Source organism: Etheostoma spectabile, chromosome 5 (assembly GCF_008692095.1).
Source record: "Etheostoma spectabile isolate EspeVRDwgs_2016 chromosome 5, UIUC_Espe_1.0, whole genome shotgun sequence".
Classification (NCBI taxonomy): domain Eukaryota; kingdom Metazoa; phylum Chordata; class Actinopteri; order Perciformes; family Percidae; genus Etheostoma; species Etheostoma spectabile.
In genome coordinates, this window is record NC_045737.1 from 15,217,190 (window position 1) to 15,233,204 (window position 16,015).

Genomic DNA, 16,015 nt, shown 5'->3' on the forward strand with positions numbered 1-16,015 from the left:
GGGGGGGGGGGGGGGAGGGGGTCAAGTAAAATAATAGTTTACTTGTGCACACACACACCCACACACACACCCACAAGCACATTCAGGCGCGTCTGTACTACTGTCCTAGCCCCAGGGTACACGCTGCAGAACAAAAGGGGGCACATTGACTTTAAATAGCCCAACAGAGGTCACATTTCAATTTGAAGGATGCCTGCGCACTATTTCGTCAGGATTGTCTTGCACAGACTGAAATGTATGAATCCCAAAGCCAAAAAATAAAGTGAGTGAAACACTGTTACCAAGTCTGTTACTGGTGTGGTAGAAGAAAGAGTGAAACTCTCTCTCTCCAAGAAAACCCTCATAGCTGGCCTAGATTACATTGCCAGAAAAGGTGCAGACACAGAACAAACATTCAGAGCACACAAACAGAAAAGCACCGTCAGATGATTGCTGATGCGGTAAGGGTAGAAAGAAAATAAAACCTTTCACAGTGCTTATTAAAGCCAGAGAAAACCACAGAGAGAACCCAAAAGCAGGAAGGAGGGGAAACAGACGTGACTACAAGACTTTTACAAGACAAAAGAGGGCTTGGCTAAAGGTGCACTATTTTCAGCTGTGTGGCACTACAGAAAACTACAGAAGCTTTCAGCTTTGATGTTTGTGCTTTTGAAACCCCCCAAAAAAGTTTATGGGATGTGAAAATATCTATGAGTAAAAGATGTAGATAGAAATATGTATGGATGAATGGCAAACCTCTGGCAGGAGCTGCAGGATGGCAGTGGAGTACAGCGTGCCAATGGCAAGAGCGATGAAAAAGATGAGTAAGTATTTCATATAGCGTGTCTTCATAAAGGGAATGATGAAGACTCCGGTGAGGGAGAAGGCACTGATCACTGTCACGCTCAGGAAAGCAAAGCCCCACACTGGAGGTTTGAGTGACAAGAGGTTGGATGGAAGAGGAAAATGTAACGTTAAAACAAACTTCCGTGCATAATATGTGGAAAGGCAGGTTTTCTTTCAATGCAATTGTTGTGGTCAAATAACTTTAAAAGCTAAATCACGTTACCTAAAATCGTGTTAGAAAACAAATACTTATCTTATTGCATTTTATCTGTATCAACTGTATGGAAATACAAGAAGATAAAAGTCTGAACTAGTCAGAACTCAGAAATATGTGGAAACAATTTCCTTAACTGGCACCTCTAGAAAAAAAATAAGGCTAATGAATATTATTTAAAAGGTTTGTGCCATTTTTGTCTGAGGCTGCAGCACCTGTTTAGTTTACGGGAAAGAAAGGTTAAATTAAGAAATGTACAGGTGTGATGTAAAAAATGCTGTGTAACAGAAACTATATTACGAGGGTTGGTGGTGAAGGCAGAGGCAGACTTCTTCAAAAGATGAAGGTACAACTCAAGTCTCTAGGAAAACAGAAATTTAATAATAATGTAAAAAAGGCACAAAAATGTGGACAGACAACGTCAAAGTAAGCTCTAGTTATTACTTGGCATCTAATCAATTAGTCAATGGATAGAAAAATAATGGCCAACTATTTTGATAATTGGTTAATCGTTAAAGTAATTTTTCATGCAAAAATGCAGTTTTAAACCTCTTATATATGAAGATTTCAAGGTTTTCTGTTATATCATATTAAACGAAATATCTTTGTTTTGGACTTTATAAAACTGACATATATATATATATATATATATATATATATATATATATATATACACATATACATATACACACTACCGGTCAAAAGTTTGGGGTCACTTCGAAATTTCCATTGCACTCCATTATAGACAGAATACCAGTTGAGATCAGTTGCATTGTTTTTTTAACCAGCACAGCAGTTTTCATATTACATTATGTGCTTACATAATTGCAAAAGGGTTCTCCAATGTTTTCTCAGTTAGTTTTTTTTAAATGATATCAGATTAGTGAACAGAATGGGCCTTTGGAACAATGGATGAATGGTTGCTGATAATGGGCAATGTAGATATTGCATTAAAGATCAGCCCCCCACTCAGATCAGCTGGTATTCTGTCTAACATCGAGTGGAATGGAAATTTGTAAGTGGCCCCATACTTTTGACGGGTAGTGTATATATATATAAAAATTGATAATAAAAATAAATGCTAGTTGCCGCCCTTATATTTTGACAAATTAAATGTATACTTTAGCCTTAAAATTGCTATTGATAATTGCACCTAGATTCTCTGATGTGGCCAGTGCACCAATCTAAGTTTTGTCTTGTAGTGTGTGACCTCCCGTTGCCGGTCAGTCATGTAGTGTGAAAATCACACCAACTTCAAGACTCTAAGCTTTAAGCCAGTAAATCAGCATCAATGACTTAAATCAGGTAAAACGGTGCTGGTTGTTAGGGGAGGGAGGTTTGACTTTAACATGACAACTGATGTGTTTTAATAGTGAATGTGATCCAATGTGATCTCTGAGAAAAGCAAAACTTCATATTTAGATAATGAGAACAGATCAGACTATAAACATCAGTGAGATCTGCAGTAGAGCTGATTTTCCATGGCATCTGCTTCCCTGCTGCTGGCAGATCTCAACAGCCTAGGCAAAGAAAAACAGCTCTGAAGCCAAAATAAGCTGTCTACAAGGACAAGTGTGAGGCGAGCTGAGGGCATATGAGTGGATGATGAGAGAGTGTGAGACTTAGAGCCAGAGCTCTGGGCCATTAAACTAGTTATCTTAGACCTGACAAATATTAAATAAACTGGGTTAAAAGTAAGAACTGAAAGAAATTTGTGAGCTGGCTTAATTGCAGCACAATGTGATTCTAGGCATCAAAGCTGCTATTTTCTTTTAGTGGAAACTACTAAAATATAATGAACATTCCTAAAGCATTGCTGCTTTCGGACATCAGTTCTGTGGCAGGTTTGAGGGCAGAACATCACAGTTGACCAACTTATCCAAATCTGTCATTAGCTTGCTTTTTATTCAAGCCAAACTCTGCAATGCCAATTTAGCTTCCACTCAACAAAAAAAATCAAAGGCTTGTTAAATTAGATGGAGCTGCCAAAATGGTTCCCAGTGCTCTCAAGGACATTCTAATGTGTGTCTGGAGACTGTATGTAATTACAGTGAATCAGCAGCCAAGGAAAGAAGAGTAGTTTGTTGCAGGGATTGCTCTCCTGCCCCACTGTCTTTACCTGGATGAGATCTCTGCTACATACCGTATATGCTGACTGAGGCAGGATTGTGGAGCCTAAAAGGATGTGTTGGTTTTTAAGCCAAACTAAGAAATGCAATCGGAGCCTGGGCTAACTGCATGCTGTTTTGGCTTTCATCTCCCTTAGGGTACATCATGATATCACTGTCTCCAGGAAACAAAATACACATTTGGAGTTCAAATCTGTTAAAGAAATGTGTTTTAAGGTCCCATTGCATTACGCTGAAAATAAAATTGCATAGAAAACGAGGGCGCATACGGGAAAACTTGTAATGCAGTTGGTTATTGTCAGAAATGACAATACACTCACTCTAGAGAGCAAAAGAGTTCAGATATACAATAGACAGATAAAGAAGCCTTGTATAAAGAAATACAGTGGGTACGGAAAGTATTCAGACCCCTTTAAATTTTTCACCTTCTTTGGGTTTCATTGCAGCCTTTTTCCAAAAATCAAAAAAGTTCATTTTATTCTCAGTAATGTACCTCAGCAACCCATCTTGACAGAAAAAAACAGAAATTTAGAAATGTTTGCATATTTATAAAACAACAAAACTGAAATTCACATGGTCATAAGTATTCGACCCTTGTTCAGTATTAGTAGAAGCACCCTTTGATCTAATACAGCCATGAGTCGTTTTGGGAAAGATGCAACAAGTTTTTCACATCTGGATTTGGGTATCCTCTGCCATTCCTCCTTGCAGATCCTCTCCTTCTGTCAGTTGGATGGTAAACGTTGGTGACAGTCATTTTCAGGTCTCTCCAGAGATGCTCAATTGGTTTTAAGTCAGGGCTCTGGCTGGGCCATTCAGAACAGCCACGGAGTTGTTGTGAAGCCACTCCTTCGTATTTTAGCGGTGTGCTTAGGGTCATTGTCTTGTTGGAAGGTAAACCTTCGGCCCAGTCTGAGGTCCAGAGCACTCTGGAAAAGGTTTTCGTCCAGGATATCCCTGTACTTGGCCGCATTCATCTTTCCCTCGATTGCAACCAGTCGTCCTGTCCCTGCAGCTGAAAAACACCCCCACAGCATGATGCTGCCACCACCATGCTTCACTGTTGAGACTGTATTGGACAGGTGATGAGCAGTGCCTGGTTTTCTCCACACATACCGCTTAGAATTAAGGCCAAAAAGTTCTATCTTGGTCTCATCAGACCAGAGGATTTTATTTATCACCATCTTGGAGTCCTTCAGGTGTTTTTTAGCAAACTCCATGCGGGCTTTCATGTGTCTTGCACTGAGGAGAGGCTTCCGTCGGGCCACTCTGCCATAAAGCCCCGACTGGTGGATTGCTGCAGTGATGGTTGACTTACTACAACTTTCTCCCATCTCCCGACTGCATCTCTGGAGCTCAGCCACAGTGACCATTGGGTTCTTCTTTGCCTCTCTCACCAAGGCTCTTCTCCCCCGATAGCTCAGTTTGGCCGGACGGCCAGCTCTAGGAAGGGTTCTGGTCGTCCCAAACGTCTTCCATTTGAGGATTATGGAGGCCACTGTGCTCTTGGAACCTTATGCAGCAGAAATTTTTTTGTAACCTTGACCAGATCTGTGCCTTGCCACAATTCTGTCTCTGAGCTCTTCAGGCAGTTCCTTTGACCTCATGATTGTCATTTGCTCTGACATGCACTGTGAGCTGTAAGGTCTTATTAGACAGGTGTGTGGCTTTCCTAATCAAGTCCAATCAGTATAATCACACACGCTGGCTCCAATGAAGGTGTAGAACCATCTCAAGGATATCAGAATAGACAGCACCTGAGTTACATATGAGTCACGGCAAAGGGTCTGAATACTTATGACCATGTGATATTTCAGTTTTTCTTTTTTAATAAATTTGCAAAAATTTCTACATTTCTGTTTTTTTCTGTCCAAGATGGGGTGCTGAGTGTACATTACTGAGAAATAAAATGAACTTTTTTGATTTTTGGAAAATGGCTGCAATGAAACAAAGAGTGAAAAATTTAAAGGGGTCTGAATACTTTCCGTACCCACTGTACAGCCAACATCAAAGTTTGACAACCAGACAACAAAAATGCCATCATTATATCAAAACGTACAATGGTAAGGTTAAGACTGCTACCCTATACTTTTGCTATTGTAAAAAATGCCCATGAAAAGACCAAAACCAACAGTATGTTGTTCCGTTTATCCAACTTCCTCATCCTGCCTGCGCTTCTTTGTCACAAACCCATTGGTTCCTTCTGAATTTTTTTTTTTTTTTTAAATGCGTGAATGTATTCTGTCATTGAAAAAATAAATAAAAAAAGGCTTTAGTAGGTTCAGAAAATGTTATTAAAAAAAGGAGTAAATTCCACATTCTTTGGGGATGACTTGTAACTGCAATTTCGGGGCACTGAGTTTTTGTGGCAGCAGGACAGTGTGGGATTGAATGAAAATAAATTCAAATGGCCAATTTCATTACATTGACAAAACATGTCATCCACTGCAAACAGTGTGGCTAACTGTGTTTTTTGGACAGTTGTTGGAGCTTTGTGGCATCAGACTTTAGCTACACAAACGCTACTTAACGGGATCAATTGGTTGTTGGTTTTGGTCTCTTCATTGGATTTGCTGATATTAAGAAAAATTTAGAAAGTCACCAGGCTTTATCCTTTAAATTTACAATAGAATGTAACCTGAAGTTCATTACAGGAATATCTTCAGAGTTAACAAGATAGACAAAGATTGAATAACATTATATATGAACTATAAAAAACAAGTTGGTGCTTACCTTCAGCATCTGAAGGCCTGGGGGAGGGGTCAATGCTTGACTCTTCCTCTTTTTGCGCCTTACAGGTGCCAGCATCCAGCTGCTGCAGCATGGTGGGGCACAGCTCCCGTAAGCCCTGCCCGTCCAGTCGTGACTGCTCGCTGATGCTGTAAATTGCCAGCGTGTCTGCAGGCAAGCACTGGAAATGAAAACATACATCAGTCAGTTGGCCGAAAGAGGTTACCATTTCACTTTAAACAATTCAATTAGCCAGGATGAATTCTGTGACAGGTCAAGATGCTTTAAATTTTAACCGGACACAAGGCAGGCTCATATTTATGTGCAATTTAGTTTAAAAAATGTTCAAATCAATGATCAAATGTTTGATCACATTTAGTAAATTAAATCCATAAATAGTTAGAAACTGATTAATTGTTTAGGTAATTTCTCAAGTATAAACACCAAACATTGTCTGGTTTAAGTTTCTCAAATGTGTTATTTTGCTGCCTATATCAGTTACATATATTTTAAGTTGTCTAGTTCATGGTTTTGGATTGTTGGTTGAACAAAACCAGATGTGAACATGCACCTTGAGCCTTTAGTAAAGTTACCATTTTCTGAGGTTTTAATCATAAATTAATCAAAACATAATATTGATATAATTCAATAATGAAAAAAATGGTAGTTACTGGTTACCAACTATAAGATAAAGATATAGTAGATTAGATAATACTTTATTCATCCCACAGCGGATGATTTCCTTGTCACATAGGTTGTCTGCTTCAGGTGTTTACATACAGTGATTAAGATATATGCCATTTCCATTAATTCTACATAATTTTCATCAAAATTTCTTATTTTTCTTATATTGACTTATATTATTTGCAATTGTAGCGTGCCTGCCATAAGATTGATTGAATGTACAAACAATGTAGAACTGGACAAATACAGATGGAGTAGATCACTAACAGCCATTTAAAGACAGATAGGAGACATACAGTGATGTCAACTTCTGAAATCTCTCTCCATCTCTCACACATCTAAAGTCAAGTTGAAAAATCGAACTGTATCTATTTCATTCCTATATTGGGACACAGGAGCCAGTTAGAATTTCATCTCTCATCTGAGGGGAAAAGAGTGAAGCTGCGACAAGTGGTGTTTTCCACAACAACAGGAAATGTATTGAATATTCTATTCAATGATGGTATAAGATGCTCTCAGCATAACCAACAAACCAGTAATTGTGACAGCCTTGGATATCAGAAAGCAACATGTTCAGTGACGCGTATCAGCCTGTTTAAGGTGTTTAGCAACATGCAGGTGACACGTGGCTGAACAGTTTATAAAAAAGAGGCCAGTGCACTAAATGGGCAGAGCAGAGACAGTTATTGTTGTATATACTCAAAGGCTGACACCTGCTCTGAAACAGGCACTGCCTGTTTTTCATAAATCACACAGTTAAAGACATTACTCAGAGTACATCTATTCAAAGCAGATCAGCAAATAAGTCAATCATCCACGCCACTAAGCATGGGAAATATGCTAAATATTTCAGCCATCTGAGACTGGTTGCTCCTGCTTTTTTCAGGCAGGACTAAACCTGGATTTACCGCTTCTGCTCCTGAGTGTTACAGGGGCTCTAAGGCTTTGACGGAAGTTTTGACACAGCTCATGTGCACCTTCTCAAAAACAACACATCAGGTCATTAGGTTACATCCTTTCAAAATATTTGCTGCAGCAGTAAAAAAAAAGAAAAGAAAAAAAAAAAGAAAGTTGTTTCTGGATGTAATTCAGTTTTTGGAGTTTGAGAACTGGAAGTAGAGGAAGAGGGAGTGAGACAGCGCATGGACAACAGGAAGTAGAGGAAGAGGGAGTGAGACAGCGCCTGGACATGGACGAGACATGCAACGAGTTTTTTCATGGTTTACAAAAATACAAACATTTCATACACCAGACGTATAGAACGCAACGGACACTCTGTCACCAGAGAAGAACTATAAAGTAACAGCTCTCTCTCCCCGGGGAAGTAGAGTACATTTAAACATTATTAAATGAATACTCTGCCAGACCTCGAAAATTGAAAGCAAGTATATCCAAATATCACACATCCCTGTCTCCCTCTGCTTCTAGCTTCCAGATCCTGCTGTTCGGCCCCACCTTCCTGTCCTTATTGCACCAGCAGGATTTGTGTGAAAGAGTCACATGGCGCACATCCTTGTTTTCTTTGGTTTGGTTATGGTTGGTTTAAATATTGTTTATACATCATGTAACACTTGTTTGCACATTCGGTTTTCATTAATCAAACACTCGCAGCTCACTGACAACTGGTCGCACACACCCACAACTGGCATTATTTGAATTATCCTTAATTATACCTGGTACTGTATGAACCTCCGTTGTTTGTTTAGGCCGTAAGGAGCCAGTCGTTACACTGGCAACTCCCTTTTCCAGTGTGAACAAGCTTTACATCAACGCTCTTTATAGTGTTGATGTAAAGCTTGCTATAGCAAGTCAATGAAAGAGGGTAAATGTATACACTTTGGTTATCTTGACCGTAAACACGTCTACAGAGAGCTGCTACCCACACCTGATTACTGAATATAATTTAGACCCGGCCCAACTCTGAACAGTTACTAATAATAAAGACCTCCAAGTTATGATGGGAGCCGGTCAATGTCAGGGTCATTAATTAAAAAAGGTAATAAATGAAACACATAAGCTGCACTGTGGTTTAATTTATGAAGCTACTTATGAGCTTTCAGTGTACTCTTTGTATTCAGCAGCGGTTCCATAGCAAGATTATGCACACTATATACTAAACTATGTATCAGAAATATTTAGTGGATTAACTGCTTAGTCAATTTACAATATTTATTTTTTAACATACTTAGAATTTTGATTCTAAGTATGTCTCTCTTTTATATTGTTAAATGTAAAATATTTTGGGGTTTGAACTGATGATCAGAAAATCAAGAAATCTTAAAATCAAATCGGACTCCGGGACACTGGCTTCTTCTTTTTTTTAAACTATTTTCTGGGGGGGAAATCTAATTTATTGATAGTAAAGGGATGACTGGAAAGAAAGAGATGTTGTTGTGATTCTTGGTCAAAGACTACTATCAAACCCCTATTCATCAGAACAACCCTCTCCTCATGTTTCCTAATCAACACTTGAAGGCAAAACATAACATTAAAATAAGGTAACACTAAAATGTGGTTTCTCCATGTGCTTTACCTGCATTGATTCAATTTGCCCTTGTGCAGTCACAGTGGCGCACCCTTTCAACTTAAAGTGCTAACAAAAGATAAGGGAACGCTTTTGTTCTCACCTTGGAGCGGTTAGATTTGGGAGGTGGTTTTGTTGGCGGTGTCTCCGCCACATTGCTGCTGTCGCTGTCCCCTTCCCCTTGACTCTGGCTGAGGAGGCCCAGCAGAGAGCGCAGCTGGGGCACTGTGATGGTGCTGTTGTCTCCATAGCGGGACAGCAGGTCCTGTAGCACCTGGGCAGGGGACTGTCTCTGAGCTTCCCCCTGACATGCTACTCGGCCCAAGGGGCAAAGAAGCACAGTCAGGGCCAGAACAAACATAAGCTGGGACTGAAGAAGGGTGATGGTCATAGTGGCCCGGCCATGAGGGAACCAGATAAGCATGGCTTCTTCACTGGCTGGCAGATGCTGATCTGTAAGACGTGAATAAGAGAAGAAATGCTTTAACTTTTAAAGTTGTGACAAAAGAAACACTGTTTTCCAAACAACACACTTGGCAATAGAAGCACTGAAAATAAACATAGATAAGCTTGTTCACAAAAACCCATTTTAACCCATCTCTACACATACAGCTAACATTGCATTAATAAAATACTAAAATGATGACTTAAATGAAGAAATATTGTCTCAACTAATAAAAATAGAGAATTTTAAAAAGCGTTTAGTGCTAAGTTTTAGGCACTAGGCAAAATAACTGCACGTACTCAAAAAAAAGCATTGATATCTAACCCTCGTCCACTTTTTTTAGTAGGTAAGGAGCTAATCCTAATGGTAAACTAAACACCCAAAGTAGACCCAAAAACACACCTAGAGAACAAAGCACAAAGAGGGAGGAGGAAAGCAGTGGGATAAAAACAGCCATCAATTACATTTAATTACAGACAATTATAGAACACATGCACCAGACAACACACATACACACACACACACACACACACACACACACACACACACACACTCAGTGACACCAGTGTAATAATCCAGCAAATGACTACAGAAACAATCTTAAATGTAAACCAGGCACGCGGGATTCAGAAATCGTTTAATCATGTCACTTAAAACTTGCCCAGTTTTATACAAAAGAATTACAAAACATATACGTGTATTAATACATTTAACATCAGCCAATGTAGGTGGGAATAATAGTAAGCAAGCCTCCCTGACACAAACTTTAATGTACACACACCACACACACACAGGGCAAACTGTAATGTCACATTGCCCTGCTCCAACACACAGAGCACCGATTCATTTCAGTGCACCCTGCAGGTCCACATGCAAATTTGGGCGGGATAAACAGACCCATTCATTTTTGTGTGAAGAGACGCTTACCTTTTCCTACAGAGGCTCTAATTGTAGATGGTGTGTGAAGCGCCTGAGTCAGTCTGTCTGTCCTGAAGCTCAGAGCGTGCTGAGTAATGCCCACAGGATACCTGGGAGCAGAGATGGAGAGCGAGCGGAGAGGAGGAAATGCCTCAGGAGAGCAGCGAGCTCCTCAGGAGTGCAGTGAACTGTGGAGGAGAGAAACAGACAGATAAAAAGAAGGTTACGACTGACCGGTGAGAAAGAAAGATAAAGGAAAGGATGAAAGAAAAGAAAAGAGGCAGTGAAGAAGAAAGAAATCTGAAATGGCAGCTGCCAGCTTAAATGTTCTGTTTTGGCTATAACCATCGACTTTCCTTCTTTAAATTCCAATCTTACGCTAAGGCCAAAAGTCCAGCACCGAGCCAAACCCTCATGAGCATTCCTTGTTGATTCAAATGTGGCTACATAAAGACAAGACTATTTTGTTAGCTGGCAGTGGACATCTCACGGGGAAATACTGCAGCTGCAAACATCCAATGTAGTAGAGATGTAGCTGTAGAGAAACCCTACATGTTGCCAGCCAATATGACCAAGTTTCTATTACTGAGGACTAAAAAACTCTAAAATCTAAATCTTGCTTATAAATGCCAGAAGTCAAAGTGAGACAGCTTCTTTACATATCAGTGGTCAACTAAATACATGCATATATTTTGGGCAGCTGTGTGGAAATGTGAGAACATATGAATGTAAAACTAAAAGTTGACTTTCCACGGATAAAATACAACTTTCAAAAGGTCAGTCTGACTGCTTTATCTTAAACTTCCCCAATGTTTTCCTCGCTGAGTTGACAAGGTAAAGAGAAGACTCTCCTCTTCCGTATGTCACCCCCTCCCCAGTGAACTGTACCCTCTCCCAAATCTTCCTCCTCTACTTGATCTAATGAGACCTTATTCTGACGTATGGGTATGGGAAATAATCCTTTAAATCTCTTTAGCTCCAATTTTTCATTTCTCTCCCCATCACTTGTCTCTTACACAATCCCTGTAAAAAGTTGCAAGAGCTCTGAACTTTGCCCTCCTTACTACCTACTCCTATTGTTAGTGAAGCACAGGTTGAAGCCAGGAGTGGATAAAAGTGCTGATATGCTTATTGATGGAAGATTGATAGTGCATTGACAATGTTTCAATAATTAATTAGTTGTAGGTTGACTATCTCCAGGTATTTCAACAAACTAGTATTCTGAAGAAAGTAAAGAAAGTGTGATGGTCATTTTCCCCTCATGTTGGACTTTTCACATTTTAATCTTCCATTACACAATTCTATAATATATTGGGATAACTATATATTTATTGTACAGTAGTACATTTACTTTTGAAGTTACATGTGAAAGCCATTATTTCCATAAAATAATGTGTTTTGGGCTAATCCACAACCTTAAATGTGTCCTGAAAATGCCATTACCAAAATGTAGTTTTTCCCACTGATTTGCAGCATGACAGCAAAGGTTTAACACAACCAGAGATATTAAAAGAGACATCTAAATTAAACTGAGGAAGTTGATATAGATAGATAGATAGATAGATAGATAGATGTTTATTGATCCCAAGAAAAATGGGAAATTCCTGTGTAACAGCAGCAAAAATCAGTCACAAAGCACAAATATAAGTGTAAATGAAATACTAGGAAAAATATACATACATACAATATACATGAAATAATAATACGAATAAAGTAAAAAGAACAAATATTTGAATATGTACAGGATGGGGGAACAAAAATGTGCAACTGCTTAAATAATATGCTAAAATGTAAATTTAAATAAACCAAATGTCCAGGTTGCATTAGTGCAGTAGTGTGGTGTCCAAAAGTCTCATCTACCACCCAGTGATGACGTGTTAAAAAGTGTTATTGTTTGTGGAATGAATGATTTCCTGTAGCGGCCCGTGCGGCATCGAAGCTGTCGGAGCCTCTTAGAGAAGCTGCTCCTCTGTTGGACCAGTGTGGGGTGGAGAGGATAGGGACTACTGGAAGTCTGGTTGTCAGCTATTTCGAATGCTAATGCATGGGTTAAGTCCTCATTATTGATCTGGTCAAATAAAGGTTTAACAAAAGGAGAACTTACATCTGTATAACCTAGAGATAGCTAGAGGTCATATCACCCAACCCTACTTTAAGCTTTCCTCGTAGTGTACAGAAGCTGCTAGAACATACACTGGTCACATCCAACCATAAGCCCTGCACCTCTCCCTCCAACATGCATCTGGAAGTAGAGTGATATTGCTCTCCCTATCCACAATTTATTTTTCATTAATAGAGAGGAGAGGCAAGGTTTGTGACAAAATGTTTTGGAGTGTCTAAAGCCAGCAGCATATGGCAGGCATGTCCTGGATAAACATTTGGGTACTACTGTGTTGCACTCTGCCATTAACCTGCTTGTGTAGCCGGATGTTTGAGTTCACATTTAATTTAAGTGTCAACAAATGGGCACTATTATTACCTTGTGCATACATCCCATTCAAATAACAGCCGTTAACTGGGTTTATGGGAAATGTGGTCCTCAGTTTGGGAAACAAAGGCATTACAATACCAATGGGAACACACAAGAGACCTTATTACATCTGGGATTCTTCTTTTTCTTGGAGAGCACATATCCAAAACAGTAAAGTTACAATAAAGACTGAAGGAGCAACATCCTTGTTCACTGGCAGACCTTTTATTTGGTCTCAGTGTGACTACGGTTCAATTAAATACAGAAACTGCTTTTAAATGTCAGCATGTCAGGTCAGACTGATGTCCCGGCACACTCAGACAAACATGCATTTAGAGTTCAAGGCCTATTTGTAGTTGTGGAGATAAAGAGTGGTGGGAAAAGGCAAACTGCAGCAGGGATGTTAGTCCTTCACCACAACGGTGAAGGCCTCTGCCATGGTGTTAAGTATGAGTTCCACAAGAGAGCCAGCAGCATAGGAGAAAAGAGGGAGGAGCGGGAGGGGGACATATTTAGTCACAGTCTGCTAGACTCCGATCCCAAAGGCATGCAGCTGATTCTACTCTGCTCAGCCTTTAAAATCATCTCTGTTCTTAGCAAGTCACAGGTTTGCCCTCATTTGTAACTGATACTTCCCTCACATGACTTTGTTAAATGATTACATGTGGTGATTAGGGTTTATCGGGCAACCACACTTAGTGTTATCTGCAATAATGTCACATCTCACAAACGCAAGGTTTTTTGGACCCATGTAAACACAGCTCAGTGAGAAATTTCCATGCCATTATCAACTTTACTACCTGATTAAACAAAAATAAAAACCTCTGATTGGTTCCACAAGTCTAACAGGAGCTCAGGCAGGCAATGCTGCCAATTCAAACAGTTAATATCCACCAAACAGTCTGTGAGCAACGCACGAAATGAACGATATCTGTACACAAAATGGTATATGAGGGAACACTTACCCATTCTGCTAGGACTTGTAACCAATCAAACCGTCATCACTCAAAACCCACACACCGTTTGAATAAACGAGTGAATTACGGTGCTAAAATATGAACTGAACATCTCATAAAGTGTTAATCAGTTATATAAGGAACAACAAAAGTAATCAAAGGCAAGTTATGACTCATAAAAACTGACTCATGAAAATTGCAACTTTTCTGATATTCTGCACTCTTTGTGAACTTAAATTAACTTGTCAACAATCAAGGGATTCTCAGTCATATGCATTTCATTTGGGGGTGGATGAAATTTATAGAGTATTTTGTGGACTAGGTTGAGTTGGACAGTACATCTCAACTTAGGCTACTTTTGGTCAGGATCCTGATTTAACTCCCCTGCCATGAAATAACCTACATGTTTTTGCATCATTCAGTGGCAACTTCAACTTTATGAAATGCACTACACACCGCTGTTTGTCACTCACAACACGCACTGTATCACATGATCTAAGATTTTAAATGCATGCTAAACCTTATTAAAAATACCTTTAGTACTGTAATCGACACGTAGCAGTAGGGGGTGCACGGAAAATGTCACGATTCTAGTTGATTTTCAGGCTCAAGATTTGATTCAAAATCGATTTCTGATTCAAAAACGATTCTCAATTTAAAAAAAGAGAAGATTACATGGATTCACAGTATGTAAATGTAGTTACCTTTCCCATGTGATAGTATACACGCCATTAAAAAAAATGTACACCCCTACTAAAAAAAAGACTCTTGCTAAGTGTAAAGCATAAAGCATACAGTACCTTTTATGACTGGAGACACACAAACAGCTGCTACCCCTTGCTAGTTCCTTCTTAATTCAAAGCAGACTGTTCCGGGAAGCAGACTCTGGTGGGTCCTCTCACATCTGCACAGTCAACTGTCTCCTCCTGGGTCACTATATATACTGTGAAGGGCAGGTTAAGCTATGCATCGACTCATCACCCTTTACCTAAGGCCCATAATTATTGTTTCACACTGTCCTCAGGCTGATATCATCAACCAAGACTATCATTAGATGAGAGACAGATGGATATGGGCATGACGGTGGTTCACTGAACGCATTGTCCACATGCACCACTCATCCTGACTGTACATCAAAGCATCATTCACCATCAAATTAAAGGGTATGGACATGACTTGGCCTGGCTCAATTCCTCACTTTTACCCAGAGGCCAGCTTAGAGGTAAGAGATGGGGACGCAGGAAGCCACAGAGCACATCCTGTATACTTCAGTCTTGCACCTGAGCACAACGTTGAAGTGCTGGTGTTTTTGTATTTTTACACCTTTTCTTAATTACATTTCAAGAAGAAACATTTGACTTTCTACATTTATTTAACAGCTGCAGTTGATAAGCTCTGAAAGTATAATGATAAGCTGTGGAAAATATGTTAACATGCCAACAGGTATTATTTGGAGAAGATAAAACCCTTACTGAATCAAAAAACCTCTTAAGATTAATGGATAACTTATTTAAGACCCTAAAACACTGGGCATGTTTACTTTTGGCTACACTAGTAACATTTTGAATGTCAAATATCTAGTTTTGATTAGGTTTTATTTTCCATTACAGTATTGCTCAGGGTTCACACACATTTCCAATTAATTTAAAGTTTTTTTAATCAATTCTATGAAAATCTCTACAAATTCTGTATACATATAAAAATAAGAGTTAGGCCTATATGTGGTGTCAAAATAAACCACCATAGTTACAATGTATAATAAGTATTCCTTGCATTATTACAGACGTTAATTATAGGAAAGTTTGATCTCGGTTATATCTGCTCTTAAATTTATGAAAGGTTTAAATTTAACATTAACCAAATCGCTTTGTCTTTTCGAAACTTTTCCCAAACTGAAAACATTAACGTGCCACAAGTAATCTCCCACTGATGTGTCAGTGTTTAGGAAATGGCACACGTGTGTTACTCCTTTAAGCTAACTTTGTGGTAGCCCTGTTCTCAATTTGATATTATGCCAATTTTCATTTTGACTGAAGTTTAATTTTTGGCAAGTTCTCAGTTCATCAGAATCAGCTTTATTGACCGGGTATGAAGACACATACGAGGAATTTTCCTTTGGA

The 16,015-nt window shown here is 39.2% G+C and overlaps 1 protein-coding gene across 2 annotated transcripts in view; it reads right to left on the minus strand.

The window, feature by feature from the left end:
• Positions 1-16,015, minus strand: part of slc39a14 (solute carrier family 39 member 14) — a 32,747-nt gene that overhangs the window by 14,068 nt on the left and 2,664 nt on the right. Inside the window, exons 2-5 of one of the 2 annotated variants that reach the window (XM_032517191.1) lie at positions 10,479-10,657; positions 9,210-9,559; positions 5,902-6,079; positions 736-905 (exon numbers count right to left, since the gene is read on the minus strand). In XM_032517191.1, coding sequence (XP_032373082.1) covers positions 736-905; positions 5,902-6,079; positions 9,210-9,530 — 669 coding nt within the window. In that variant the 5' untranslated portion in view covers positions 9,531-9,559; positions 10,479-10,657. The remainder of the gene's footprint in view (positions 1-735; positions 906-5,901; positions 6,080-9,209; positions 9,560-10,478; positions 10,658-16,015) is intronic. The other variant, XM_032517190.1, reaches the window with a different exon arrangement.